Source organism: Ruditapes philippinarum, unplaced genomic scaffold (assembly GCF_026571515.1).
Source record: "Ruditapes philippinarum isolate M1 unplaced genomic scaffold, ASM2657151v2 ctg5129_1_1_1_1, whole genome shotgun sequence".
In the NCBI taxonomy this organism is placed as follows: domain Eukaryota; kingdom Metazoa; phylum Mollusca; class Bivalvia; order Venerida; family Veneridae; genus Ruditapes; species Ruditapes philippinarum.
Genome location: NW_026859179.1, coordinates 18904 through 43550, shown reverse-complemented (window position 1 = coordinate 43550; position 24647 = coordinate 18904). Strand labels below are relative to the sequence as shown.

Genomic DNA, 24647 nt, shown 5'->3' with positions numbered 1-24647 from the left:
ACAGTACACAGTTTTGAAAATAAAATCTCCGTTTCGCAAAAATCCATCGGCGCAACGGAGTTTATGAAAGATATAACAACAATACAATGAATGTTTAAAATAAATAAAATACACAACATTGATTTTGTAATATCAATATATGACTTTATTTAGTATATACTAATGCAAATTCAATTAAAAGTACTTTGTTTGCTAGTTTTGAAAAAATTAAATCTCCGTTGCGCCAATGAATTTTTGCGCAACGGAGATATGATCGGTATTACAACAATACAATGCTTATAATATAGATAATTCAAAACATTATTTTATTCACCACATACTAATATAAATTTAAAAAATGCATTGCTAATCGTATTTTATTGCCACATTTTAAATTTTGCACCCCGTTGCGCCCGTTGCGTCCGTTGCGCCAAAAAATCTCCGTTGCATATTTTAGTGGTACCGGCCTTCAAAAGGGGCGTGAGTTGCAGCGAAATAACAACACATCCAAGACGGCAACATTTCTTTATTAGTGTAATATAATTTCAAGTGACAAACTTTCAAGATCAGCATACAATAAACAAATTAAGAAAGAGCTATACACTGTATCGACAAATATGATAAACAAGATCAACAAACAAGGAAAGGTGGCGTCCAATGAACGCAACCCCCACACGACCCAGCAACAAGAACCAGTGGCAATTCAGGAGCCCAGGTAGACCCCAAACAAAAACAGCTAGGACAGGGCATATGCCCATCGCGTGAGTCTAGGACTAAGGAGGTTAACATGTACACGGCTGCTGTTGTAAATACTACAATTTACTATGGAGAATTAAAGAAAACACACATCTTTACCACAATTATAACTAATAAGCTCAAGTATCTGATAAATGACAAGTATATTTCCAGGTTGTAATTATCCATTTATAATTTTCATTGTGTTAATTAATAATTTGTAAATTCAATTTTACTTCTGTTATTATTTACGATTTCAAGTGTTCATAGCACAAACAATGTGAATCAAAAATATTAAAGTTACAAAAAAGGGGTTATGATAAAGGCCTCAGCACTTGCTTGTAAATTTTAGGTGTGGAGCAAAGCATAAGAACATTACGGCTAAGACATGAATGGAATGTAGGAAAAATGAACCTAATCCAATTTTAGAAAAAAGAGTCAAAGTAAACCAAATCAAACATATAGGAAGTATTTTTCTTCCACAAAAGATCTATCATAATTCATTGTAAAAGGTAGAGTTTGTAAAGCTCTACCTTGCCAATATAAAATATTGCAAGGCATATAGTAGTATGTACAAAACATGTTAATTAAATGATAAATCCTTTTTGTGGTTATTTATTATAGGAGTAAATACATAATATTATTTGTCAGTAAAACACCATATATTTGTTGACTAGCAATATTTAAATGTTCATAAACGCTGGGCAGTGTGAATGTTTACCTCCTACAGGTTACAAGACTGCCTTTGTCGATACAGTGTATGAGAAGCAGAAAAGGAGGGAAAGCATACAATAAACAAATTGAGAAAGGGCTATATTGTAGTTACTACTTAGAAAGGATATTTCCCCCCTCAACACTTTACCAGAACACCTTTCCAGTTAGCTACACTTTATATCGTTGCTCATATTTGTCTATTACTTTTTCCTGTTTTACAAAATGTGATATCAACAAGGTTACTGATACAACTTTGCAAGAATGTCTTTTTTTAATCTCTATATATGTGTTTTTCTTCTATATTTTACTTAGAATTGATAGACAAATATACAATGCATATTCTACAATGTATTAACAAAAGATCCTCATGGTGGACAATACTAATATTTCAATTCTTAAATATGAAATTTAAAAAAAAATTAAGTCAATTAAAAGATTCCTGTACATTGATATGATTATCCTTCAAGTAATCGTTTGCAAACTATTTGTCTATGGACAGACGAACAGACATTCAAATGCAATACTATCATTACTATGTTAAGTCCTGAAGTACCATCAGGCCCTAAAAATCAGTATGTATTCTCAAATGTCAAGATTGAAAATTCCATCACTTAAATTACATATAATTTTTTTCTCCGGCTAATATATATTCCCATGTGTGCATTGATACAACATAACTTCATGTACCATCATTTTAACACCTTACATCTCAAGAATTTATTGTATATGTCATGAAATTACTCTGTCGAATTTATCACAAATCATATGCAAATGGGTTTTCTCCAGTATGTATTCTTATATGCTTCTTTAATGTACTCACTAACTTAAATGCATCTTCGCACAAGTCACATTTAAAGGGACAATTGGACTTTATGTATCTAAGACTGAATTTAATGTTTCATAGTTGTATCACATTACATGTCTTTCTCTATTATTATGTATACTCATGAATTGTGTAATTTTGCTCATTGGACAGAAAGACCCATTGCAAAGAATTTCTAAAAATGTTTTTTTCTGTTGTATGTATTCTCATGTCTTTTGTCAGATGACTTTTTTGACCAAATGTACTAACCTAACATTCATCACATTTAAATGGTTTTTGTCAGAAATGTTTCCTCATGTGTCGCTTCAGGTTACTCTTTGAAGTGAAAGAATAATTACATACATCACATTTATATGGTTTTTCTCCTGTATGTATTCTCATGTGTTCTGTCAGATGACTTTTTTGACCGAATGTACTAGAACATTCACAACATTTAAATGGTCTTTCTCCGGTACATACTCTAAGGTGTCGCCTAAGGTTATTATTATGGCTAAATTCTGAGTCACATACATCACACTTATATGGTTTTTCCCCAGTATGTATTCTCATGTGTTTCTTTTGATAACACTTAAAGCTGAATGTACTATCGCACACATCACATTTATATGGTTTTTCTCCAGTATGTATTTGCATGTGTACTTTAAGATTACTCTTTGAAATGGAACTATAATTACATACATCACATTTATATGCTTTTTCTCCTGTATGTATTCTCATGTGTTCTGTCAGTTGAATTTTTTGAATGAATGAACTATAACATTCATCACATTTAAATGGTTTTTCTCCTGTATGTATTTGCATGTGTACTTTAAGATTACTCCTTGAAATGGAACTATAATTACATACATCACATTTATACGTTTTTTCTCTAGTATGTATTCTCATGTGTCTCTTTAGAGAAAATTTCAGCCTGAATGTAATATCACAAACATCACATTTAAATGGTTTTTCTCCAATATGTATACACATGTGTCGCTTCAGACTACTCTTTGAAATGGAACTATAATTACATACATCACATTTATATGGTTTTTCTCCTGTATGTATTCTCATGTGTACTGTCAGATTACTTTTTTGACGGAATGTACTATAACATGCAACACACTTATATGGTTTTTCTCCAGTATGTATTCTCATGTGTTTTTTTTGATAACTCTTTAGGCTGAAAGTACTACTACACACATTACATTTAAAAGGTTTTTCTCCAGTATGTATTCTCAGGTGTCGCCTAAGTGCACAAGTTTGCCGAAATCAAGCAGTCAAGTTTATCTAAACAACGGGATCAAGAACGTATGACAACTTTTATCAGACGTAAGACAGCAGAAAACATGTTACCATTCTATAACGAAGACGATGCCTTCTTTAAGTATATTTTAACAAACAACTCTGTTAGTAACGTTTCTAAAGCAGAATTTCAGAAGATACAATCTTTAAATGATTCAATGAATAAAACAATTCACGGTTTAAAATCAGAAAATGTGGCTCTAATTTTGAAAAATCAAAGACTTAAAAACTTTAATAAAAACCTGCAGAATGAGATTTCCCTCAAGAAATCACAAATATGTAATTTTCAAGAAGCATTGTTGCAAGAAAACAACTTGCTAAAAGAAAAATTAAGTGCTGACTCGTCAAAACTAGAGAAAATGGACAAACTTATTTTAGAATATAAGAAATTGAGTGATGATTATGTAGAATTGAGACTCCAATACAAACAGAAAGCTTATGACGAAGCATTGATGACAGAATCATTGAATGACCAAATAGATGACCTCAAAAATAAAAACCAAACCTTGACAGATGAGATTACTCAGCTTAGAGACAGAACAAAATATCTTTGTCGTAAAAGAGGAAATAGTAATCAGGACCTTTCAACAGCATGTGAAACCGGGTTCCCACACGAGTATAGATCAGGAAGCAAATTTCATCATGGAAGACAGCAAGGACAGAGGGGGCAGTATAACAGAAGTAGACGTTATTGAAAGTTTATTGTTTACAATAAATCAGTGACATACATGTATGATATATTATAAGTGGATGGTATTTATGCTTTTCAGCAAAATCGGTGCTTTATGTTCACAATATATTTCTGTAACTGAATATCTTACGTAAACAGTATTCTAATTTAATGATATTTATTTTTGTTATATACATATTTATACTTCATTTCACAGGAGTGAAATAATCTTAAAGGAGGGAGAAGTGTTGTGCAGCAGAAAAATGATAAAATTCTTTTAAAAAAATAAATGAATAAATATGCATGATGATTTTCTTTTAAACAAAAATATTTATAAATAAAATGGGTCAAAGACAGAAAAGGCCGGGTTGCATTTGTACACCAAATATCATGAGGCTGTGATGTTACGAAAAAAAAATTCCATTGACCCATTAATGTCGAAAATTTAATTCAGTAGGGTATACAGGAAGTGGATGAGCTACACACACCTAAAATGGAATCCCACAGTATGGGACCATGTGTCAATGCTGTATGCCAAAATCAAGAGGCTGTGATTAGTAGTTTCTGAGAAAAATGTTACGAAAATTTCCTACCAGTGACCATAAATGTGAACAGGAAGTGGATGAGCTGCAGACTTGAAATCAAATCCCACAGTATGGGACCATGTGTCAATGCTGTATGCCAAATATCAAGAGGCTGTGATAAGTAGTTGCTGAGAAAACTGTTACGAAAATTTCCTACCATTGACCATTAATGTCGAAAAATCTAACTAATTTAACTAAGTGGATAAACAGGAAGTGGATGAGCGACAGACCTGAAATCAAATCCCACAGTATGGGACCATGTGTCAATGCTGTATGCCAAATATCAAGAGGCTGTGATAAGTAGTTGCTGAGAAAACTGTTACGAAAATTTCCTACCATTGACCATTAATGTCGAAAAATCTAACTAATTTAACTAAGTGGATAAACAGGAAGTGGATGAGCGACAGACCTGAAATCAAATCCCACGGTATGGGACCATGTGTCAATGCTGTATGCGAAATATCAAGAGGCTGTGATAAGTAGTTGCTGAGAAAACTGTTACGAAAATTTCCTACCCTTGACCATTTATGTCGAAAAATCTAACTAATTTAACTAAGTGGATAAACAGGAAGTGGATGAGCGACAGACCTGAAATCAAATCCCACGGTATGGGACTATGTGTCAATGCTGTATGCTAAATATCAAGAGGCTGTGATAAGTAGTTGCTGAGAAAACTGTTACGAAAATTTCCTACCATTGACCATTAATGTCGAAAAATCTAACTAATTCAACTAAGTGGATTAACAGGAAGTGGATGAGCGACAGACCTGAAATCCAATTCCACGGTATGGGACCATGTGTCAATGCTGTATGCCAAATATCAAGAGGCTGTGATTAGTAGTTGCTGAGAAAACTGTTACGAAAATTTCCTACCATTGACCATCAATGTCGAAAAATCTAACTAATTTAACTAAGTGGATAAACAGGAAGTGGATGAGCGACAGACCTGAAATCAAATCCCACAGTATGGGACCATGTGTCAATGCTGTATGCCAAATATCAAGAGGCTGTGATAAGTAGTTGCTGAGAAAACTGTTACGAAAATTTCCTACCATTGACCATTAATGTCGAAAAATCTAACTAATTTAACTAAGTGGATAAACAGGAAGTGGATGAGCGATAGACCTGAAATCAAATCCCACGGTATGGGACCATGTGTCAATGCTGTATGCTAAATATCAAGAGGCTGTGATAAGTAGTTGCTGAGAAAACTGTTACGAAAATTTCCTACCATTGACCATTAATGTCGAAAAATCTAACTAATTTAACTAAGTGGATAAACAGGAAGTGGATGAGCGACAGACCTGAAATCAAATCCCACGGTATGGGACCATGTGTCAATGCTGTATGCTAAATATCAAGAGGCTGTGATAAGTAGTTGCTGAGAAAACTGTTACGAAAATTTCCTACCATTGACCATTAATGCTGAAAATTTAAGTAGGTCAGCAAACAGGAAGTAGATGAGCGACAGACCTGAAATCAAATCCCACAGTATGGGACCATGAATTGATGCTGTATACCAAATATCAAAAGGCTGTGATAAGTAGTTGCTGAGAAAACTGTTACGAAAGTTTTTTCCCCGCCCGCCCGCCGCCCGCCCGGACGCCCGCCGCCCAACATTCACCATACTATAACCAGGGTTTGCACCAGTGCAACCCGGCCAATAATCATTTTCTAAAAGGTCAAATTTTCAGAACAATGTGTGAAATTTCAAATATGTTAAGTTACAAATATTATATGTTTTAATAACAGATGTCAAATTAATATTTATGTAACCAGAAGATTAAATATGGCTTTTCCTCTTTGTCCAATCAACAGTGCTAAAAGTTTTATTATATTTAGGTGATAATGTCAATTTAGTCGTCTGTACTTTATAAGTTGTTAAACCTTATGACTGATAAAATGTCCAGGTGATGATTGTTGTTATAAATTCTATGTTGCTATGTTACCATATTTTGTAGTAAAACCTGATTGGTCATTTTGTTATTTAAGACACAAAAATGTTAAAATTCTATTGGTCAGTTTAAAACGAAATCCTATTTAGAAATGTTGTAAAGATACATGTAAAAAAATTTTTTTTAGATAGTTAGATTTTGGATTTCCAAGTGATAACATTGTGGCTTTCCACTAGAAATATTTGTTACTGTTTTTCAATATCTATTTGTTAACATAAGGATAACCTGTGTATATGTTATATATTATTTGTGGTATTCCACTAAGAAAGATTAACATTAAAATATAAAACGGAACATTGTGTTGAGATTCAATCCACCTTCAGTAGACCTATAAATGCAGCGCATAATACTTTTTGTAGCTAAATGCCGTCTCGCATACATTACACTGAAATGGCTTTTCTCCAGTTTGTATTCTCACATGAGCACTAAGACTACCTTTTTGACTAAAAGCACTATTATATTTATCACATTTATATGGTTTTTCTCATGTTTTTCTTTTTGATAACACTTTAGGCTGATAGAACTAAAACACACTTCACATTTAAAAGGTTTTTCTCCAGTATGTATTCTCAGGTGTCGCCTAAGGCTAGTATTGTCGCTAAATGCCGAGTCACATACATTACACTGAAAATGCCTTAATCCAGGATGTATTCCCGCATGAGTACTAAGACTGCCCTTTCGGCTAAAAGTACTATTTATATTCATCACATTTATAAGGTTTTTCTCCAGTATGTTTTCTCATGTGTTTCTTTTGATTACACTTAAGGCTGAATGTACAATCACACATATCACATTTATATGGTTTTTCTCTGGTATGTTTTCTCAGGTGTTGCCTAAGGCTACTTTTGTCGCTAAATGAAGAGTCACATATATTATTCTGAAATGGTTACTTCCAGTACGTATTCTCATATTAGTACTTAGACTACCTTTTAGACTAATAGAACTATTACATTCATCACACTTATATAGTTTTTCTCCAGTATGTTTTCTCATGTGTTATGTCAGACGACTTTTTTTACCTAATGTAGTATAACAATCATCATAATAAAAAGGGTTTTCTCCACTATGTATTCTCAGGTGTACCCTAAAGCTACTTTTGTTTCTAAATGCGGAGTCACACACATAACACTGAAATGGCTTTTCTCCAGAATGTATTCTCAAATGATAACTTAGACTACTTGTTTGACTAAAACTTCTATCACATTCATCACATTTATAAGGTTTTTCACCAGTATGTATTCTTAGGTGTTGCCTAAGGCCATTATTGTCACTAAATGCTAATTCACATACATAACACTGAAATGGCTTTTCTCCAGTATGTATTCTCAAATGAGTACTTAGATTACATTTATGACTAAAAGTACTATAACATTCATCACACTTATATGGTTTTTCTCCAGTATGTGTTCTAATATGTACTGTCAGTTGACCTTTTCGACTGAAAGTACTACTACATTCATCACACTTATATGGTTTTTCACCAGTATGTATTTTCATGTGTTCTTTCAGATGATTTTTTTTTCTAAAACTACTATAACATTCATCACACTTATATGGTCTTTCTCCAGTATGTTTTCTTATGTGTTCTGTCAGATGACTTTTTTTACCAAAAGTACTATTACATTCTTCACACTTATATGGTTTTTCTCCAGTATGTATTCTCATGTGTTTTTTCAGATGACTTTTTTGACCGAAAATACTACTACATTCATCACACTTATATGGTCTTTCTCCAGTATGTATTCTCATGTGTTTTTTCAGATGACTTTTTCGACTGAAAGTACTACTACATTCATCACACTTATATGGTTTTTCTCCAGTATGTGTTCTTATGTGTTCTGTCAGATGACTTTTTTTACGGAAAGCACTACTACATTCATCACACTTATATGGTCTTTCTCCAGTATGTGTTCTCATGTGTTCTTTCAGATGACTTTTTTTACCGAAAGTACTATTACATTCATCACACTTATATGGTTTTTCTCCAGTATGTGTTCTTATGTGTTCTGTCAGATGACTTTTTTTACCGAAAGTACTACTACATTCATCACACTTATATGGTCTTTCTCCAGTATGTGTTCTCATGTGTTCTTTCAGATGACTTTTTTACTGAATGTTCTATCAGACACATCACATTTATATAGTTTTTCTCCAGTATGTTTTCTCAAATGATGTTATAGACAACTCTTTCTGGTGAATATTATATAAACATCACAAAAGTTACACTGAAATTGTATTTCTCGGGTGTGTTGTTTTCTCATGTGTGTCTTAAGGTTACTCATTCTGCTGAATTTGATATCACACAACTTGCACATAAATAATTTTTTTCTGCATGCATGCTCATGTGCTGCATTTTTAAGTTATTTTGAGATATATATCAAACTCCCATCAAAAGACCTGAAAAAAAGATAAACATTTAATACACTGAAGGCATAACTGGATTAAGATAATGAAAAACTTAACAAGAGACAAAGCTAGGTCGGGCAATGCATGACTTTTCTCTTTTTTTTACAAACAAATAAATGATTTGAAAGAATGTTAAAGAAAAAAAAGTTGTTTTCCCCCTTTTTTTAATAAGTCTGTCAAGTCACACTTGTTGTTTTGTATGAATTATTTCCCTAAATATTATAAAATGAAAAAGTCAAGAGGATTGCATTTGTAAACTATAAATGTGTCCATAGAACACGGGTGCCCCCACACTCCACTGTTTTGTCAATCTTATGACTATAGGTCAAATTTTTTTTTGGGCTGAATGTGCCACAAGCTGAAAACTAAAAATATTTTACTAAGTAAAGGGCAAGAACTTTACAAATACTGAATAAATCCACAAGCCAACCCCAATCTGCATAAGAACACATGTTAACCAACATTCTTGTAAACTTTCAAGCTAATAGGTCAAATACTTTCTGAGCTATGCATGAACAATGAAAATAATTTAAACTAGTCAAGGGGAATAACTCTACAAAACTGAATAAAAATACACATGCAAAAAATCCCAGGTGCATAGCTTCATAGTGATGTTGATCATTATTCCTGTAAAGTTGGTTGATTCTAACTTTAGCACTCAAGGAACAAATAACACAACATAATGAAACAGTTTTAACTAAGTCAAGGGCAATAACTCTACAAATACTGGAAAAATCCACAAGCGAAAACCCAAGCTGCAAAACTACCAATGCTGACTAACATTCCTATTAAGTTTCATGACTCTAGGTTAAATACATTTTGAGCTTAACATGACACAATTCCTCCTCCATTGTCGAGGGGTTATAGACGATGACTTCTAATCCAGTTACCTCTCTGGCGTGGATTCGATCCCCAGGAGATGCTTTGGTAGTTTAGCGCGCAGGAAGGTAGTCTAGTACTGGTGTTACTCTCCAGGAATGATGGTTAGGAAACTACCAACCTATATGACTGAAATACTGTTGGAAAAAGGCGTAAATTGTAACAAACAAACAATGAAACCAATTGAAAATTGAAAATTTTCAGTAAGTCAAGGGCAATTACTCTGAAAAAACATATGAATTCCCAAGTGAAACCCCGGGCGCACAACTTCCCATGATGATAAACACTCCTGTAAAGTTTCATGACCCTATGTAAAATACTTTTTGAGCTACGAATGACAAAAGTTGAAAATTGCAAATTTTTACTAAGTCAAGGACAAGTAGTCTACAAACACTAAATGAATCCATATGAAAATACCCAGGTGCACAACATCACATGCTGATCAACATTCCTATAAAGTTTCATGACTCTAGGTCAAATACATTGTGAGTTTCATGCAACACAAGTTGAAAATTGCAAATTTTTACTAAGTCAAGGGCAATAACTCTGACTTAAAAAAATAAATCAACAAGCAAAACCCCAGGTGCAAAACTCCACATGCTGATCAACATTCCTGTAAAGTTTCATGACTCTATATCTAATACATTGTGAGTTTCATGCGACACAAGTTGAAAATTGTAAATTTTTAATAACTTAATGACAATAACTCTAAAAATACTAAATATATCCATACCAAGATACCCAGGTGCACAACTTCACATGCAGATCAACATTCCTGTAAAGTTTTTTGACCCTAGGTCAAACATGCGACAAAAGTTGAAAATTGCAAATTTTTACTAAGTCAAGGACAGTAACTCTAACAAAACTGAATAAATCCACAAGCCAAAGCCCAGGTGCACAACTTCACATGCTGAGCAATATTCCTGTAAGGTTTCATGACTCAAGGTCAAATACTTTTTTAGTTACTTGCGACACAAGTTGAAAAATGCAAATTTTACAAGGGCAATAACTTTTAAAAATACTATATAAATCTCCACGAAAATACCCATGTGCACAACTAACCAAGTTGATTAACATTCCTGTAAAGTTTCATGACTCTAGGTCAAACACTTTTTGCGCTATGTGCAACACAACATGAGAAAGGACAGACAGAAGGAGGGACGAACAAGGGTTAATCTGAAGGAGGGACGAACAAGGGTTAATATAAATGCCAACACCCTAAAGTGGGGGCACAAAAAAAAACTGCTCTGCCAACACAATAATGCAACACAAAATAGTAGGCACAGAAGTATTTTTTTCTACACAATTGAACTTGAATTGGGGGTCAAGGTCATATCTCAGCATGCCAAATGAATGACAAAGTGCTGATGTGTTTAATGTTCAGATACAAAGACCGTAATACAATAATTGATTCAAAATAAAAGTATTCTAACAAATACTCAGCTACATGTATTTACTATATAACATAGATGTATAAATTTTGAAATAAAGTTAAAGTTATTTTTCATAAACAATATCTTTTCAATAAAGCATTACCTATTTCTGAAAATATGATTATACATGTAACAACATTTACAATTAAAACAAGAGCTGTCGGTAGGACAGCAATGCTCGACTATTCTTAGTGCTTGATAGTAAAAAAAAATGCATGATACAGTTACCTGCTCCTGTTAAATATTTGAGGTATTACAAAAACTTTAACATAAATTTTAAGTACAAAAAGGGGCATAATTCTGTCAAAATGCTTGATACAGTTATCTCCTCCTGTCTACAGGTTGGGGTCATGATGGTAAACAAGTGTGAAAAGTTTCAAAGCCATATGTCAATGGACTTTGAAAATATTTGAGGTATTACAAAAACTTTAACATAAATTCTAAGTCGAAAAAGGGGCATAATTCTGTTAAAATGCTTGATACAGTTAAAGGTCAAGGTCACATACAAATTGTCCAATATGTTTTTGGAAGCATTGTTTTGTCCAAGTATAAATCAAATCTGTTCAAGTATCTAAATAATGAATTTAACCAAAATTCTATAATTTGACCTATGGTCAAGGTCTTTTTAAGCTCAAGGTCAGTCAAACTTATACATGTTAACTTTTTTCGATGAACAAGTGGGAGATTTTTCTTCAAAAAGAGAAAGATTTTAGAATTTACAATTAACAAAGAAGAAAGTTCTGATGTATGCACTCTGAATGTGTTTCTGCTGTCACTGTCATGCCAGTGACTTAAATTTTATGGGAACCTTGCTGCCCAACTTAACCATGCAAATTTTATAGTTACTGAGCTGAAAGCTTTTTTAATGATTACTGAATGTAAATCATATTAAGTTAAATGTTTTAATGTGATAGAAATGTAGCTTCCAAAATAAAGTTGGATATAGATTATGTTTTTCTAAATATCTCATGCTGTACCATTGCCTTCTTTGAAAATAAAATACAGACAGGCAATTTTCGCCGCGAAAAAATTGGCTCAAGAAAAAATTTGCCAGTGCTAGCCCTGGTGCTGGATACTCATTTTGTTTTTGATGATCAAGGGGTGATTATTTTATGATGATTTGACCATTACTGGCATCGCTAATGTGCCAAATGCCTTGGTAAAGGGTCAACCCTATTCCAACTCGGCACGGGTCAACTCAGCCCTCTATTAAAAAACCTATTAGGATATAGGTTGTTTAGTTAATTTTTAATAAAAAAACCTGTTTACCTAAGTATCTTTTTTGTTTATTATACATTTGCTGTTTCTCACACTTTAAAAGTAAAAAAATAATCAATTTAAGTATGAATTATGCGATGTTTATCTAAATACAAATCACCAATTAAAGACATGAAGTCAACAAACATGTACCATGATGCTGAGCTAGGAAGTAATTACATGTATATTCATTCGAAAAAGGAATCACTTTATTTTTATTGAGCACTATGTTTTTACATGAAAATAAATCAATATTTTTAGTCACTATGTATAGATTTATAATAATGTGACATGTACCGAAGACGATTTTATTTTTAATAATCCAAAATTAGCTAATACTTGTCTTTTCATATGATAAGTTCTTGTACAACTGGAATAAGTCATTTCGCCGTGGCATGTTTTACAAACTGCTTTTTTCTCATGTTCAATTGAAATACCAAAGTATTTCCAAACATTGAAAGTGAATTTTGCTGGTGAAATTTTATATTGGCGTGACTCATTTTCAACCTTTACTGGTCAAGGACCATCAACCAGACACTTTTTTAACATTTTTCCGTACAGATTTCATAATTTTTAACCTAGAGACCTAAAAATTTGACACAGTTCAGCTAGGTTCTTCTCCTAACTAACAAACTAGTTTGTTTATTTCTGATTGTATTGAAACTTATGTCTGAGGCTCGACAAGGAGGGTATAAAAATTACCTAAATTGTCTACACTACAGTACCATGTGTCCGGACAGATATGTACATGATGTGATTTAATTCAGAAAAAAGCTTGGGTATTTTAATTTTTGATTTTTAACATGCTTTACAATATTTCAGCAACAAATGCTGAAGTTTTTGATATTTTCTATTGTTTAATCTGCAAATAACTATAGCTGGTGTATGAGGTCAGGCATTGCTTTCTTGACCCCCAAATTTCTACGTCAACATTCTTGAAATAAATATTAAAATATTACCATTTACGGAGGTTGAAATAAATTTATTTACTTAATTCTAGAAGAAACATGCATTTATTGTTGATAAAAAAGTGACTGACAACCACTGAACAAAGAAAATAATAAATTAAGCATTTTCGGCGCCGTCCGGGTTTGGTGGTTGTCCGGTTTTGGTGATCCCAAACCAGTAACCTAGTTTATATTTGTATAGTATGTTTAATCAAATTAATCTTTAGTATTATTTAAAGAAAAATAAACATGTTTTCAAAATTGATGTTCATGTTTTTATGGGTGTCTTGATAACAAAAGATCTTTAACTACAGTTGACCCTGATTCGAACGGTTTTTGGACTTTACACCTCCTGGATGTTTCTGAGTCTTAGTCTTTACAACTCGTGGACATTTCAGCCTTGCTCTTTACACCTTCTAGGCGGTTCCGGCTACCCTTTTTTTATATTGTATTGTATCTGGGACGAAAGATACACTTCTGTCCCAGATAATATTTTTATACTGTAGGGATTAAACAGTAAACTTGTTTGACATACCTTAGTTATTACATCTGGATTGGAAAATATTGAGGGTTAATTGAGATAAACTCAATATCATATTTGCATGATAGACTTTGATAGAATTCACGAATTCGAAAACCTAGCTAAATGCCGTTTTCCAGTATTTACTGTACATAGCTCTGGGGAATTCACCTAGTGGAGCGAATATATAGCGAGCTTGATGTTTTCGGCCTTTTCTTAAAATCAAATTGAAATAAAACAGTTTTTTCTTTATAAGAAAATAATTAAATATCATTGTATGAATAATTCCATACAAACAATAATGTAGATACACAAGTTTACGCAGAAAATAACCTTATTTATTATGGAAGATTCCACAAGATCTATAGTCTGTTTTAATTTTACTGATTTCCATTATAAACAATTTCTTTTTTTTTAAAAAGTTGCAATAGATATTAAAGGAATATTGATAATTTTCAAATACATCATTTTTTTCACATTAAAAGGTAAAATAATGATAGAAAAATAGAAATATCATGTAACTGTGTTATGTACTTCATTTGGTGTAATTCCCCAAATCCGTAACGTACCGGAAAACGGTGTTTAGCTAGGTATTCGAAAAAAGGTCATATTTGTTGAAAGCATATTTTTGAAAATCATAATTAACTTAAGAAATTTTATTAAAAAATGGCATTCAAGTTCAAATAAAACTTACCAAATATATGTATCAATGTGAGGCATTTGCATGTTAATCATTCGTTAAAATTATCACATAAAGTAATCAGTAAAAAGTTTCCTTACCACACTCAACTTTGATGGCGGGTTACTTTCAAAGGGCAATCACTCATTCATGAATGACAATTCGTTCCCTTGCCAACTCGCTTTTTGATACTTCACAGCGTCTCTCCCATTTTTTTCAATAAAACGAGCTTAACCCTTTACCTCATATATACGCGAAACAACGCACTTTCGACCCCCCCCCCTTTTTTAGGCCTGAAATAGTGAAAAATCTGTCCTATTTGGGCCCGAAACACATGTTTTTGTTTGAGAAATGTTGCTAAAAAAAACTGAGCACTTTTTTGGCGCCGCCCCCTATCCAAGAGATACATCAGGGGGTTGCCAGAAGGGGGATGCCCCCCTTCTGTTTGGAGGTTTGAAGGGGGGGCGGAGTCCCCCTCATCGCCAAGAAAATTTTGGACTTGTGAGCGGCTTAAAATGACCCCAGGTCGATCATAAGGTAACGTGTAACCAACGCTGAAAAGCCTTTGACTCTATCTCAATCCCTAGAGAAGTTGCAGCACTTTGAAATAAATTTTGATGGAAAAAATCGAGGCAAAATAGTGATTTTTGGCAATTTTGAGATGTCCCCTCGTTGCCATGGTAACAGGAAATTTAAGACTGAGCATGTCGTTACAAAGGCAATGGTCCAGTCAACATCTGTGCCAAGTTTGATTAGTATTGAAGCATTTTTCATGGTTTTATAGCAGTTTGAACTTGTAAGAGGAGGCTTTTCAGTAAAAATGGCCATTTTTCACAATATGCTCATGGGGGAAAGGGTTAAGGTCTTCAGCGTAGGGGCCTACCCGTTTATATACTATATATATGATATGATGTGAACGCTGAAGACAAAACTTTCATGCCGCATCAGATGAAAAACAAAATTGTTATATAGCGGTTTAGCCAGAACTACAATAAAACGGAAGAAAAACACGGCGCCCCCTTTTAACTTTTTTAAAATTCTTAATAAATTTTGATAGTTTTAGTATCAAGTAAAATATTACTTAATAAGCTTTCTGCGGATGCCTTATAAATAAAAATAACTTAAGAAGAAGTATGTAAATTTTTAGTCTCAAAGTTTTATCATTTTTCTTCTGAAAACAAACTCATATTCGGTAAGAAAAACACGGCTACCCATACTTACATTTTTATTTCTTAATCAATTTCAATGATTTTGGTATCAAATAAAAGACTACTTGATAGACTTTCTAGAGGTGGCTTAAAAATAAAAATGACTGAAGGTGAAGTATTAAAATTTATGTCTCAAAGTTCACCATATTTTCTTCTGAAAACCATGCTCTTAAATGAAAAAAAAATAATATAATTGTATGTTGCTTTATGTATTTTCGATAATTTAATTTTCTCGGAGGGGGAGGGGCGTATTCAGGGCCGGATCTAAAAATTTTTGGCTGGAAGGGCTTATGTTTGAAAGTTAAATGTGTCCCCTTTAATAAGGGGGGGGGGGGTCTGGGGTCCTCCCCAGGAAAAAATGAATTCTACATGTTAAACGGTGGCTTTTGATGCATTTTACGTATGGAAGTGTCTTCATGTTTTTCACTAAGTTTCAGACTACATTTATTTCGATCTACTTATTTACTTATTTAAGAGTTCTAATGCTAGCTAATTTAATGAGTGTATGACAACCCCCCCCCCCTCGCGGACGAAAGCCACCCCATTTAAAAAAAAGCCCCCCCCCCCGATAGGATAAAAGCCCCTATCAAAAATACAGGTAGGACAAAAGCCCCCCCCCCCCCCTCAGTCCATCAAACAAAAGCCCCCCTAAGTTTATAGACCAGACTGATTACTATCTGTTTTTCACATGCCTACAGTGTTTCGGGAACTTGGGTTATACTTCAAATAAATCTAAACAAGTATGCGCCTTTAACTTTTATTTCCTTAATAACCGTTGATAAGCTATTCTCTGAAAATATTTATTTACATTTGTACTGTATAATATATATTATAATTAACATAAAGGCATTCCGTAGCCCGTACTTGCAGCATATTTATCAGACTCCCTCAAACAAGCTTTCATTTTCTGTACGTGTACTCAAAACAGACGACAAATAAAAACATGGACCTACAAGCTTCTATTCTGCATATACTAGTATATGAGACGCATAGAGCAAATCAAGCTGGGTCCAAGGTTGTAAAGATATTCCCTATGCTCAAACTCATTGAAATATCGTGTGTTTGATTGGTCAGAAACTGCCACAGAATGTACACTGACCAATGAAAATCTTGAGATTTGAGACAGAACTAATTAAGAAAGAAAAGATTTATAACCCCGAAGCAAGTATAATCCTTGGTTAAGAAAACAAACAAAACAGGCAGTAATATCCATCTCACATATTCTCTCATTCGGTTATTTAATTAATGCTTCGATAAGAGAATCTGGTAAATATATTGAAACTGTAAGTAGTTCAGGTGTATGACTTAAAATTTAGACACATTCCGTATAGTAAATACTACATTGAATTCTTGATTGCCTGTGTTACCAAAAAACATAGTTGCCATGGAATGATTGACAAATTGGCGTCGCTGTCATAATTGCGTAATATAGCACGATTATTTAAGTCTCAAGAAGATAAGACGTTCAAACATAAAGACAAGTTTAAACATTAAATTCACAGAATAACACAGTTTCGGCGTTCCATAGACTATGGCTTTACTTTCGGTCAACTTTATTGTCTAAAATGAGTTGACCTTTGAGTCTAAAAGGGTCAATATGCCAGATAAGGTTAGATAAGACGTGAAATATGGCAAATGTTACAGGCCAGTTTTACATGTATGATCAGGCCATATTCCTGGGGTCTTTTGTGTTTTGTTTTGTTTTTTTATTTTTCGTCCGGCTCCTGTTGGCCATTTTCTTGCTGTTGAATGTATTTATTTCTTTGTCATTATTTTTAGCGTAGTTATTAATTTTATTTTATTCTTTTTTTTGTCCAAAATTTGATACAAAGATATTTTATACACATTTTAAACGAAAGATTGTTGTCAAAAAATGTTTTTCCTTGTGCGTTCAAATTATCAACAGCTGAGAAAAATTTGCATAAAATGAGAACTAACAAGTATCTAACAGTAACACTGCAATACTACAATATCATTTTTTGGAACCTGTCGAATATGACACACAAAAAGTAATAATAATTCCACTTGGCCTAAAGTCCTTCTGAGGAACATCATGTATATATATATAAGTCGATTTGAGGGGTCATCTATACCTATATGAAACCTACATAATGTTGCTACGGATTTTGTGTGCCTGTTTAATAATCCAGCAAACGTTTAGTTTTGCGATCGGTGAGTTACAGGATGTTTTTTCAAATGTAAAATCAATTTAATGAATATGTATCATTTGTTCAGTTTTTTATCATTTAATTGCTTATTTCTAGATTGATACATATCATTCGATAAAGGGTTTCAGGAGTATACTTATTTAATCTTTTTTTTTCACAAGAAATCTATGATCATTAGCTGTGCCCGTAAAGATTCTTTGGAATACCAAACAAACCAGCTGGTCGCAACTTTTCTGTTAAAAATCATTTTATTTAATTACGCATCATACAGATAATTTTAAACTTTTAGGATTATTTAAAAAAAATATCTGTAACATTTCACAGATGGTAGGCAACGTCGCCAAACTCAAACAGGAGGGAGTGGAGGAGCTAGTCCAAGCAGCAGTGGAAGCAGTAGCAGCGGTGGAAGCAGTAGCAGCGGTGGAAGCAGTAGCAGTAGTGGAAGCAGTAGCAGTGGCGGGAGTAGCAGCAGTAGTGGAAGCAGTAGCAGTGGCGGGAGTAGCAGCAGTGGCGGTAGTAGCAGCGGAAGTGGGGCTCAGGCTCCAAATTTCGATCCAAACAGCGTCAACCAACTGCAGGCCAACATGCTTGACCCATCATCATCGAAACTTGGTACAAGTAATGGTGCCGGTTCAGTGAATGGTGCCTCATTCGACCCAGATAAGTTCAACACTATGCAATTCAACTTTTTCAACCCGCAAGCTCAGATGGGAGGTGGCGGTGGAAGTGGCGGAAGTAGTGGTGGAAGCAGCGGAAGTGCCCCAAAGTTTGATCCAAATAGTGTGAACCAGATGCAAGCCAACATGCTCGATCCCTCCTCCTCCAAGTTAGGTGCCAGTAATGGTGGTGGCAGTGTGGGTGGAGCTGCTTTTGATCCAGACAAGTTCAACACCCAGCAATTCAACTTTTTCAATCCACAGGCACAAGTTGGGCGATAAACCTCAAATGTGTGTATTTAAAGTTGTACAGCAATTATGCCAAACATTTCAAACTCAAAACATTTTCTGTAAGATACTGACTAGTAGATCTTTTCGAAAGGAATATGATGAACTATTATAAAAAAAATTATACTTTGCAAGACAAAAACGTTGAAGTGATTTTTACTTTAATCAATTTTGATAATTGCACAAATAGGTAATATATTAATTTATAAACTGATTTGATGTAAAATTCACAAAGTAAATATACATGGCTAGCCTAAATCAATGAGTTTAATTATTTTCAAACAAGCTAAGGGAGTATTAAAAAAATGAATTAATATTAGAGTACAATCTTACTGATTTTGTGATTTCCAGTTTTGAAAATATACAATAATCAGATTCCTTGTTTTTTCCCGTTTCATAGGTAATATTTTGGACTAAGACAGTTTTGTTAGCTTGTTGTTTTGAACAAGGGCTTAAATGAAGTGGGGCGTGGCCGAGTGGTTAACGCGACAGACTAATAATCTATGGATTGCTGACCGCGTGGGTTCAAACCCTGTCAGGGGCAAGCCGTTGTTTCCTCGAGCAAGAAACTTTACATTCATTGCTTGTATCATAGTTTGGGGACCTTTCTTTTGAAAATGTGTACATGCACAGTGTTTACTGGAGTGCAGGTATTAGTTACTCGCACTCCGGAGCATGCCCATTGATTTGCTCATTTTTGCTCGGGTTTACATATTGTGACGGTAGAGAAGGGGACAGCGACAGAAATATCACTTTCAGATATTCGTTCATTGGTTCCTTTTTGCCGAGGTTTCATATTGTGACACCAGGGAACATGTTTTTATGTTTGACTATGATACAAAAGAGAAAAAACATCAAAACACTCGGCAATCTGATTAATAATCGGGAGCTACGCCCCCTCGTACAAATCAGATAGCCACTGTTTCCACGCTCTTTCTATTACTTAGTACTGGTTGGTTCCAGGAACGGATTCGAGTGTTTCAATAAGCTTATCTCATTAATTCCACTTTTATTTGAATTCCCGCGGATTAAATTGATATGGTTAGACATCAACGATAATTTCTCAATGAATTCGTGTGAAACTCAGACAACGAAATTGGAGATCTGTCCTAGGTCGGTCAAAATGTAGGACCGCAATTTTTTTATTTAGCCTTTCGTTAGTAACATTCATTTCTCACAGACAGTGGCTTGTATTTCAAATAAAGGCGGTAATCAGGTTTTCACGAAATAAATATATTTAAACTAGTGTTAATAACTGGTCAGGCAACTTTCACCACTGTCAACGCTCCAAGTATAAAGAATGGGTTTATTAAAACCTAAGACCAAGTTTGCAAGCATTTTTTTAATCAATCATTTCATTACGACTATACATAGATCATATAACAAATAATATAGTCAGGGTAATAAAACAGTACAAGAATATAACCAATTCACATAGCATCGTAAATATACAATTAAATAATATAACAAAAAAGAACTGAACCAATTCATTCACTGATATTGTGGTTATGTGTTATATAAAAACGTGCGGCATCAGATGAAAAACAAAGTGGAATTTAAAATCAAAGCAACTTGATCTCGTCAAAAGTGATGTGATAGATACAAATTTTCCATTTTTCCTTAATGAAAATTCAATCCTATCTGTGTTCAGAGTATGGTCACTATAGAAATATTTCCATTTTTTCCTACACAAAAATCATGCCTTCTAAAATTCTTTTGTAACGGAAAATGCGTTACTCAATAAAAAGAATAGTGGCTGTAAACAAAATGTCCATTTTTTCCTAAATGAAAAATTCAGTAATTAAAAAAAATGTCTGGTGATCGTAAATGTATTTCCATTTTTCCTAAAAGAAAAATCAATAATTTTTAAGTGAATATGAATATAAATATAACATAAAAACAACAGCTGTTTTCACACCTTAAACAAAACCAAGACTCCTACTATATAATAATATAGAATTGTTCAATTCCGTAATATCAGCACACAATTCATTTCAAACAAAACAAAATCTTTTTCATAACTCTCGTTAATTATTACAATGTACCCTGCTCAATGAACTGTTCCTTCTGTCTATTGTGTGTTCCGGTAATTTTCAAATTAAAAAGATAAGAAGTTCACAGAATACAGTCTAGTCAGAGTGCATTGATCATCCCTAAAACCGACTTGCATACATATTTAGTAACATTCAGCAAAATTACTGAATTTAAAATTTATAGATGACCTTTTTGGTATATAATAAACTTTTAAAGACATGAATGGTGACATGCCAGAGGTCCGTACTCCCAGTGCCTGAGAGGGCAGATGGACCCTCATTAAGCCTAGAATACAGACATGGATCATCCCTAGTAGACTGGCCTGGCTCTAAAATGGCAACATAAGTTATTGGGTTAATTTCACTGCATTATAATTTCCATATTTTTGCTATATTTCCATTTCGAAAAGTAACATCAAAATGCTAAACTTGAATTAAATTCATCATTTTCATTAAAAACAACATATATAGAGAATTAAAACAACAAGAAATGTAATTATGTTTTCAATTATATGTAAATTGTCAAAGTATGAAAGGTTTTTTGGACTATACTGTACTTGAAGATGTAGTGATAAGAATAAAGTTCAGCACAGGCAGATATATTAAAAGTAAAAGTGAAAATAATATACTTATTGCCCAAGTACAAAATGAAAAATATTGTTAATTTTGTACATATACATTCTGTAACTTAAATTTTAGTAAATATGGAACAATAAGATAATTTACTGAAAGAGTATTAACGTCTTTTTCTAAGTGAATCTATAGACTTTATACATTGTTTTATTCCCATTCCAAGTTTCATCTTATGCAGCTTACAGAATATGTATTGTATTATACTTAAGACTTTACCTCCATTTAGGATATGAAAAATCAGTTTTTGAGTTTAGATTATTTATCCATTCCTTGCCTTGAAATGATAAACTATGTTACTGAGCTATTCTCAAATCTAAGAATTTTCATTGGTCAGTTTGTACATTCTGTGATGGTTTCTGACCAATCAGATTCCTGAGATTTAATCATTGCTACCCTTTCTCATTTAATATCATGAACCTTTTTAATATCAATGCCATTATTAAGTTTGAGCACATGTAGTAAGTAACAACTCTTGTACAACAAATGCCACTATATCTTATCATTATAATATTACTAGTATACATTTATTATCTGCAGAAAAAATCCTTTGACAAGTGTCTAAATAAACATGTATTTCCATATCAACAAACTATGCCTTAAGCTCATTATCGTCATCATTATCAGCTTCATTATCATTATATTCATTACAGACAATCCCAATGATATAAGACTGATTCTGTTTCTATAACATTGACCAGTTTCAAGTTACTTAGTAACAGTTGTTTATAAATCAAAATGGTCTATACAGCAAAATGTGTCTCTAAAATACATGCATAAAATCTGACACTTATATCATAAATATAGCACTTAAAAATTATATAAATTCACAGGTACATATTGAAAAAACTAGCACATAAGACTCTCTGTTATTTTCAGTAATTGATATAAATATTACTGTTAACAGAGAACTTTGATTAAATTTTCACAGAAAATATTTCACTATAATAACTGAATGCCTTGAAATTTCATGCCATAAAAAGTAATCAACTTCAATGCCTATATTGTTCACAAGATTATCCTTACAGGGTGAATAAAATCACTGAATTTCATTAAACTGAATTCAATACAAGCAATAATGCTATTACAAAATGATGAAAGTCTTATATCAAAGAATACCTTTAGAACAATATATTTAGGCCCAAAAAATAAATCTTTTACTGCTTGCCTCTATAAAATATAAATTTTCATAGTCAGACAACTAACTTTTCACTAATCTATTATTTCTGTTTATCCTTACCATCCTAAATATCTTAAACTGGCATGCCCGTCTTTCAATATTGACAAAAATCATTCATCTTTTTATAAGGAAAATTTCTAAATAAGTACTGAGTGAATTACCAACAGTGCATATCATGATCAGATGGCACAGGTGAGCGAACTTTCCCGAATAGTTTCCTAACATGAATGAATCCAAGTCCCTGTGAGGTCATCAGGATTCCAACCCATAATAACCTTAACCACTTGGTCATGGATGCCCTGTGACATGCTTTCTTATATATGTATATAATATATATAAGCAAGGAAACACTGATGGCAAAAGTAATGATTTTAGATGTTACAACTTGAAACAGAAACATTTCTTTACATTATTAATTCATATTTAACATAAACATTTCTATGTGTGTCAACCACAATGAGTATTACAATGAGAAAAATAGCACAAAGATAAATACATTAACAATCCTATACTCATATGGAACATGGTAAATTGAGTGAATTATTACACTGTAGTATATGCACAGAGAATATACATTCTAAATGTTTGAAAAACAATCCAGTAAGGTAAGTCAATGCAAATTCAGGGTAAAAAAAAAACACATGAAAAAATAACATTTTACCCAATGAATTTATGTTATGCACTGGTATTATGTTGAATTTGGTACAGTCCATTGCTACTGTAAGGGGTTTCAGTATAGTCTATATAGGTCTGCCTTTCACTGCCTCAAGTGTCCAACAGGTTAAAATTATTCAAGACAATCCACCATTTACCTCAATTACAAATACTATTATTAATAGTTTATTAGGCACAACATCTGAAAAGACCCTGCATCATAGTATTGTTATATAATATACTATGCACATTTTAAGAAAATATGTATTTCCAACTCCTTTGCCTTCATTTCTAACATCAAACAATATTTTAGGTCACTTGGCATACATTTTATTGTGATAAGTAATAAATTATTTAAACAACGTTATAGAAACACATACTACAACATTAAATTCCTTTTGTTTCCTAACATATAACCAAGGTTGGATTGAGTACACAGTAAAAGTACTCAACTAGCACTCAATGTTTTCATGAATCAGTATTTACTCACATAGGTACAGATTTCTTGTACAACATAACATGTATAATAGTTTTCTCCAGAACAAAAATGTGATAACTTTGAAGCTAAATCATGGGTACCTGTCTTAAAATATCTGGCAGTATAAAATATATCTGGTAGTACATGTAGTAAATATCAATCTAATTCCTTGTCAACGCTAGGATTTCATTATTTTCATACATAACAAAAGCACTAGTATTTTGTGTATGTTTGTTTTTTTCAAAAGATAAATTACTATTGATTCTAAGTTTTTAAACCACTGCCTTTCTTGTATACTTGGCTTATATCTATTGACCCCAGTGGAAACTGATAGGCGCAAAAAATAGGATTGGAAAACAAAAAAATATAAAGTTCAATTTTCTACATCATTCTATTATTGCTTAATGAGTTTCAAGAAAAGTTAATATCAATGCTGCTAGCGGACTTAAAGATTTGTTTATCTTTGCTAGGGGACTTAAAGATTTGT

At 33.0% G+C, this 24647-nt stretch overlaps 3 protein-coding genes across 4 annotated transcripts; 1 reads left to right on the top strand and 2 right to left on the bottom strand.

Moving 5' to 3' along the window:
• Nucleotides 1-490: 490 nt before the first annotated feature.
• Nucleotides 491-7428, bottom strand: LOC132755538 (zinc finger protein 28-like). Its single transcript, XM_060746413.1, has one exon. The coding sequence runs from the start codon at nt 3386-3388 to the stop codon at nt 2531-2533; it is 858 nt and encodes a 285-aa protein (XP_060602396.1). The 5' UTR covers nt 3389-7428; the 3' UTR covers nt 491-2530.
• A 12-nt stretch (nt 7429-7440) lies between these two features.
• Nucleotides 7441-15023, bottom strand: LOC132755537 (zinc finger protein 678-like). Of its 2 annotated transcripts, none has more exons than XM_060746410.1 (2): nt 14881-15023; nt 7441-9141 (listed from the first exon to the last, which is right to left on the bottom strand). In XM_060746410.1, exon 2 carries the CDS (start codon nt 8827-8829, stop codon nt 7741-7743), a length of 1089 nt encoding a protein of 362 aa, XP_060602393.1. In that variant the 5' UTR covers nt 8830-9141; nt 14881-15023; the 3' UTR covers nt 7441-7740. The 2 variants fall into 2 exon arrangements, with proteins under 2 accessions (XP_060602393.1, XP_060602394.1); XM_060746411.1 differs by having other exon boundaries at nt 14967-15023.
• Nucleotides 15024-18138: 3115 nt separating this feature from the next.
• LOC132755540 (secreted protein C-like) lies at nt 18139-19428 on the top strand. The gene is made up of 2 exons (XM_060746415.1): nt 18139-18245; nt 18566-19428. The coding sequence occupies exons 1-2, from the start codon at nt 18185-18187 to the stop codon at nt 19177-19179; spliced, it is 675 nt and encodes a 224-aa protein (XP_060602398.1). The 5' UTR covers nt 18139-18184; the 3' UTR covers nt 19180-19428.
• The last annotated feature ends 5219 nt before the right edge of the window (nt 19429-24647 follow it).